This window comes from Eptatretus burgeri, chromosome 18, assembly GCF_056783735.1.
Source record: "Eptatretus burgeri isolate ZD-2024b chromosome 18, Ebu_testis_v1, whole genome shotgun sequence".
NCBI lineage: Eukaryota > Metazoa > Chordata > Myxini > Myxiniformes > Myxinidae > Eptatretus > Eptatretus burgeri.
Window position 1 is genome coordinate 37560173 of NC_140978.1, and position 6129 is coordinate 37566301.

Genomic DNA, 6129 nt, shown 5'->3' on the forward strand with positions numbered 1-6129 from the left:
ACTGCCTCAAGCTCTTTCAAAAGACTCTCTTATCAGATTGTAAACCTCACCCAAATTCATTCTTCAGCTTGCTCCTTAATGGCTGAATTTATTAGTTGGAGAAAAGACTGCTTGGTTTGTTACTGTTCCCAAATAAACCCCCGGCTCATGATGCAAGGGTGAGGACCTATGTCATTGTCTTGAACGTGGTGTCTGTACAAACCCCGACAAGAGCCTAAATGAGCGTAAATATATCTTGTGTTTATTAACGTTTGAATATTAAATTAAATCACATTTTGGATGACATTTCACAAATTCCAATAACAGATTATGAGGTGGTTTAATGTGGGGGAGAAAAAAAAAAAATTAGTGAAACCTTGTGAACAAAAGCTACTTGGAAAACAAAACAAAACTCGAGACTGGAAGTGGAAGAAAAATTGGCAGATTGTTCATCCTCCTATTCCGGCAAAAAGATGGTGACAGTTGCTTTCCGACCACCAAACGGTTTCAAATGTTTGTCAGACATTTCACTTAAATGTTAGTAATAAATGTCATCTTCGTCAAAAAATAAATAAATAAATAAATAATAAACAGTGCCACCATTACACATTTAAACACTTCACAAGCCACTTCGACAGAGCATCTCAATGTGTGTTCAGTATCAAACAATTAAGATATATTCATTCATTTTCAGGCAGATATCAAGGTGATAGGTTAACAAAATTTATTTCATCTGTTGGTGGAGGGGGAAGAAAATTCACCTTCAAATGAGATTGTAAATAAGTAGCTCTGACTGTGGCGCACGCACGCACGCACGCACGCACACACGGAAGGGTTTAATCACCAACATTGGAAGTTAATGAATTGTTACGTTCCGGTGAATCAATCATGGTGGTCAAAAACGGGTTATCCAACATTGAAGTTTGACATCTTATTATGAGTATAATTTGAGAAGCGTGTGTGTGTGTGTGTGTGTGTGTGTGTGTGTGTGTGTGTGTGTGTGTGTGTGTGACTTCTACACACTCCTGAACTGCTGGACGGAGTGAATTGAGAACTGATGGTTGTACTCAGAGTGTGCACAGGGAGGTTTTTTTACATGGCCAAAAAATAATAATAATAATAATAATAATAATAATAATAATCTCAGTCCCCAGGGTTGAGGATGGGTGGGGGAGGGGAGCACCCCAATTCTCTGTCTATAATGTGTATGGTATAGCGCCGGTCCTGGCGTGAGGCGGTATACAATTTGGGGGGAATTATCCGATCCGTAATTCTGGGGGAATTTACCCATACGCAAGGATGGTTCTTCACTGATGTGAACAAATTATCATCATGATAACAATGGGAATTTATCCTACGACTCACAGGGAACGCTGGAGCACAATAAACTGAGCTGGGCAGGTTTCCCACATGAACATTAGAAGCATTACATTGCCCAAGGAGCTGCAAAAAAGCCCTTTGAGTTAAAACTCCCAGAAGCCCAGCAATTGCGGCACAAAGAGATCGTAATCAAGGGCAAGATCTCCTTTCAAAATATCTCTGAGTGATCCAAACCTACCGTTTCACCAAACAAAACAAAAAATAACGTACGCAACATAAAAACACATTATCGAGTTTGCAATGTACAACTCAAGTTTAACGATTTTGTAATGATGGCGAGTCATGTGTGTGTGTGTACCTCAATCTTGAGTGAACCTCATCTGTAAACCAAAAGAATGACATTGAGCTTCACAAACAATCACAGGATTATAAGGTGGATAAATTTGGGATCTGAAAAACTGCCAGATATGAAACATGGTGAAAGGAACAGAAAAGAAGGTAGCCTCAGGTGAAAAAAAACAAAAAGTACAAAACGAGTTAATCCAAATATGGAGAGAATACTGCTGCACACAGAGGAAATGTCAATGATCTGCGCACAGGTTTCCTGGACAGCAGGTGGAAGCAACAGCTTCAGAGAGTCTGAGCGATGGCAGCAGAAAGCGAAGCCAGCAACCAACAAAAAATAAGTAGAACAAGAGCGATAAGTTAAAGAGCAAGGGCTGGGACTGGGACCCGAGCAGTCTCGCAGGCCTCTCGCAGGCGGCCTGGTGGTAGCAAGCGACGTGCCGCCAGGGCCCAAAGCAGCTGCTCACGTGCCATACTGGCAAAGGAATTGCACAGGAAGGCAGGCAGTCCTCCGACGCCATCACGAAGGGTATACAAGGGTACTCTGACCGTCCTCATCACCTGTAAGAATAAGGTAAATTAAAGAAAGAAAGCAATGGTCTTCACGCTGAAAATCCAGGTTCTACATCCATTACTCCAGTGGACTTCCAAAACCAAACAAAAACCCCAATCCATGCCCAGCACCTCAGCTCCAAAATCTCGCGCACCCAAAGCCGCCATCTCGACATCACGCAGTTGTGGTAGTGACAGCTCCCTCATGTAGAAGTGGGCCACAATGGGGCGGTCACCACTCACTGGCATCACATGTGCAAGTACGTGTTCACGCTCTGTTATGCGCAACAAGCCTGGCTGGATTCCCAGCTGCGACGCAAGCTCCCGGTTGAAGCCTGCTTCCAAGAACCCCCCATCACGTATCTCCATAAATCCACCGGGGAAGCCCAGACGCCCATCAAAGCGCATTTGCATCTGAAGAACAGGAAATGGATGTGGACTGAAGAGGACAAAAAACAATCGAGGAAGCAGGTATTGAAGGAAAAGTCACAGGAGAGACGGACGGGGGTGAAGGGGCAGGGGTAGCTGAAGGTATGATTGATGATGAGGGGAAAATCAATAATAGAGTCGACATGGTGGAGATGTTTGGAGAAGAGGAACGGGTTGTCAGCCTGGTCAATATGAGAGGAGGTGGGTAGTGGATTTTGCTTGGGGGTGGGGGGGGGGAGGACAGTGTTTGAATTGAAGGGCACAGTCGACGTGGGGTGGAAGGTGGAGGTGGAGGTGGAGGTGGAGGACACGGTTGACGAGGTGGAGGTGAAGGTGGAGGCCATGGTCGAGGTGAGGTGGAGGCGGAGGACACGGTGGACGAGGTGAGGTGGAGGCGGAGGCCACGGTGGACGAGGTGAGGTGGAGGCGGAGGCTACGGTGGACGAGGTGAGGTGGAGGCGGAGGCTACGGTGGACGAGGTGAGGTGAGGTGGAGGACACGATGGATGAGGTGAGGTGGAGGACATGGTGGTTGAGGTGAGGTGGAGGTGGAGGACACGGTGGAGGAGGTGAGGTGGAGGACATGGTGGTCGAGGTGTGGACATGGTGGAAGAGGTGAGGTGGTGGTGGTGGCCACGGTGGATGAGGTGAGGTGGAGGTGGAGGACTCGGTGGCCGAGGTGAGGTGGAGGTGGAGGCAGAGGACACGGTGGAGGCGGAGGACACGGTGGATGAGGAGAGGTGGAGATGGTGGACACGGTGGATGAGGTGAGGTGGAGGCGGAGGACATGGTGGATGAGGTGAGGTGGAAGCGGAGGACACGGTGGATGAGGTGAGGTGGATCGGAGGACATGGTGGAGGTGGAGGGGGAGGAAACGGTGGAGGTGGAGGACACTTTGGATGAGGAGAGGTGGAGGACACGGTGGACGAGGAGAGGTGGAGATGGTGGACGAGGTGAGGTGGAGGCGGAGGACACGGTGGACGAGGTGAGGCGGAGGTCACGGTGAGGTGGAGGACACGGTCGACGAGGTGAGGCGGAGGCCAGGGTGGAAGAGGTGAGGCGGAGGTGGAGGACACGGTCGACGAGGTGAGGCGGAGGCGGAGGAAACGGTAGACGAAGTGAGGTGGAGCTGGAGGACACAGCCGATGTAGAGAGGGAGGGGGAGGACACTGTCCACACGGGGAGGGAGGGAGAGAGGGGAGGACATTGTCCACACGGGGAGGGAATGGATTCTGGTTGATTGGTGGGGAGATAGAGTAAGGTGATTATGAAATTTTGAATGATTTATTTTGGGTTTGAAATCACTCAAAGAGATCTCCGGAGTGACGAATATACAGACGTACCAGCACAGCGTAACGCACGGGGATCTTTCCGAAGATCTTATCGGGACAAGAAGCGTAGATCATGGCATGGCAGGCGTGCTGGTGTCCGACAAGACGAAGACTCTCCTCCCGACTCAGCGAAACCATTTGATGGACCATCGGGACCGATTCCACGTCCATTTTCCCCCGATCTTTGTCCTCTTCGTCCCAATCCCTGCTCCTCTCTCTACTCCTGTCCCTGACGGTATCTTCACCCTGTTTCTCTCCATCTCCGTCTCTCTTCCTCGTCCTGTCCAGCTTTACCTCGCTCTCTCCGTCCAGCTTTATTTCGGTCTCTCCTCCCACGTGTATCTCAAGTCGATACAGCTTTCTTTGGTTATCTGTCCACCGTCCAGCTTTGGTCAGGTTTCTCTTCTTTCACGAGCTCCAGCACACCGGCACGTTAGGCCTCAGGCGGCAGTTCAAAGTGTAATACTTCACGCCACTACCATTACATTTTGGGGCATGGAACGATAAAATCGACAAAGAATTGGGGACCGAACACATTAATGGGGAAAGTGATGAAAATAAAAAAAAAAATTTCAGAAAAAAATTTTTTTTTTTATAACAACAGCCGTTCAATGTCACGTGATGTTTAAATATGAATTTAACGCGACGGTTGAACGTTTTTACTTCTGCTTATCCATCATCCATTCAACAATGCTTTCGCAGCTGAACTCGTTCAACTTAACCCTTTTAACATAGTCGAGAAGGACGAAACCACAAAGCAAAATCGAATACATCGTCAAGGCTCATGGAAGAGCTCCGAGGAGTGCAGTGAACGAACCAGGACACAGCAAGACAAAGGGGAGGGGCAGGAGAGAGAGGGAGGGATGGAGGGGGGCAGGAAAGAGAGGGAGGGATGGAGGGGGCAGGAGAGAGAGGGAGGGATGGAGGGGGGCAGGAGAGAGAGGGAGGGATGGAGGGGGCAGGAGAGAGAGGGAGGGATGGAGGGGGACAGGAGAGAGAGGGTGGGATGGAGGGGCAGGAGAGAGAGGGTGGGATGGAGGGGCAGGAGAGAGAGGGTGGAATGGAGGGGGACAGGAGAGGGAGGGAGGGGACAGGAGAGGGAAGGAGGGAGGGGCAGGAGAGGGAAGGAGGGAGGGGCAGGAGAGGGAAGGAGGGAGGGGCAGGAGAGGGAGGGAGGGGCAGGAGAGGGAGGGAGGGGCAGGAGAGGGAGGGAGGGGCAGGAGAGGGAGGGAGGGGCAGGAGAGAGGGAGGGGCAGGAGAGAGAGGGAGGGGCAGGAGAGAGAGGGAGGGGCAGGAGAGAGAGGGAGGGGCAGGAGAGGAGAGGGAGAGGGGCAGGAGAGAGAGGGAGGGAGGGGACAGGAGAGGGAGGGAGGGGACAGGAGAGGGAGGGAGGGGCAGGAAAGGAGGCAGGAGAGGGAGGGAGATGGCAGGAGAGGGGAGGGAGGGGCAGGAGAGGAAGGGAGGGGGCAGGAGAGGAAGGGAGGGGGCAGGAGAGGAAGGGAGGGGGCAGGAGAGGAAGGGAGGGGCAGGAGAAAGAGGGGCTGGGAATGAGGGGGAGGAGGAGGGGGCTGGGCAGGGAGGAGGGAGGAGGAGGGGGGATGGACAGGAGAGAGGGAGGGGAGGGCTTGGCAGGAGAGAGGGAGGGGAGGGGCGGGGCAGGAGAGAGGGAGGGGAGGGGCTGGGCAGGAGAGAGGGAGGGAGGGGAGATGCTGGGCAGGAGAGAGGGAGGAGGCCTGGGCAGGAGAGAGGGAGGGGCCTGGGCAGGAGAGAGGGAGGGGCCTGGGCAGGAGAGAGGGAGGGGCCTGGGCAGGAGAGAGGGAGGGGCCTGGGCAGGAGAGGAAGGGGCTGAACAGGAGAGGAAGGGGGGCTGAACAGGAGAGAGGGAGGGGGGCTGAACAGGAGAGAGGGAGGGGATACAGGAACAGGAGAGAGGGAGGGGGCAGGAACAGGAAAGAGGGAGGGGGAAAGAGGGAGGGAGGGTAGCAGGAATAGGAGAGAGACGGGTGCTCCAACCGCACAGTTGAAGGCCAAGATGGAGGGATGCGGACAAATCAACAATATGAACTCTCAGGAGGGAAAACTGAAAATTTGGAAGACGGCATTGGATTGAAGTGGGTTAACGCGTGTCGAAAAGATCGAGGTTTTGGATTGGGGACGATCTGAGATGGCGGTGA

General features: G+C 52.2%; 1 protein-coding gene across 1 annotated transcript; it reads right to left on the minus strand.

Moving 5' to 3' along the window:
* Positions 1-935: 935 nt before the first annotated feature.
* LOC147008904 (U8 snoRNA-decapping enzyme-like) lies at positions 936-4487 on the minus strand. Its single transcript, XM_085863436.1, has 3 exons — positions 3968-4487; positions 2329-2610; positions 936-2205 (listed from the first exon to the last, which is right to left on the minus strand). The coding sequence occupies exons 1-3, from the start codon at positions 4124-4126 to the stop codon at positions 2005-2007; spliced, it is 642 nt and encodes a 213-aa protein (XP_085719562.1). The 5' UTR covers positions 4127-4487; the 3' UTR covers positions 936-2004.
* Positions 4488-6129: the final 1642 nt, after the last annotated feature.

What these genes read in the sequence shown, in the direction of transcription:
- LOC147008904 (XM_085863436.1), bottom strand. Translation starts at nt 4,126, where the DNA reads ATGGACGTGGAATCGGTCCCGATGGTCCATCAAATGGTTTCGCTGAGT. An exon ending in CCGTGCGTTACGCTGTGCTG is followed by an intron (nt 2,611 to 3,967) that starts GTACGTCTGTAT and finishes CCTGTTCTTCAG; the next exon opens with ATGCAAATGCGCTTTGATGG. An exon ending in CGCGAGATTTTGGAGCTGAG is followed by an intron (nt 2,206 to 2,328) that starts GTGCTGGGCATG and finishes TTATTCTTACAG; the next exon opens with GTGATGAGGACGGTCAGAGT.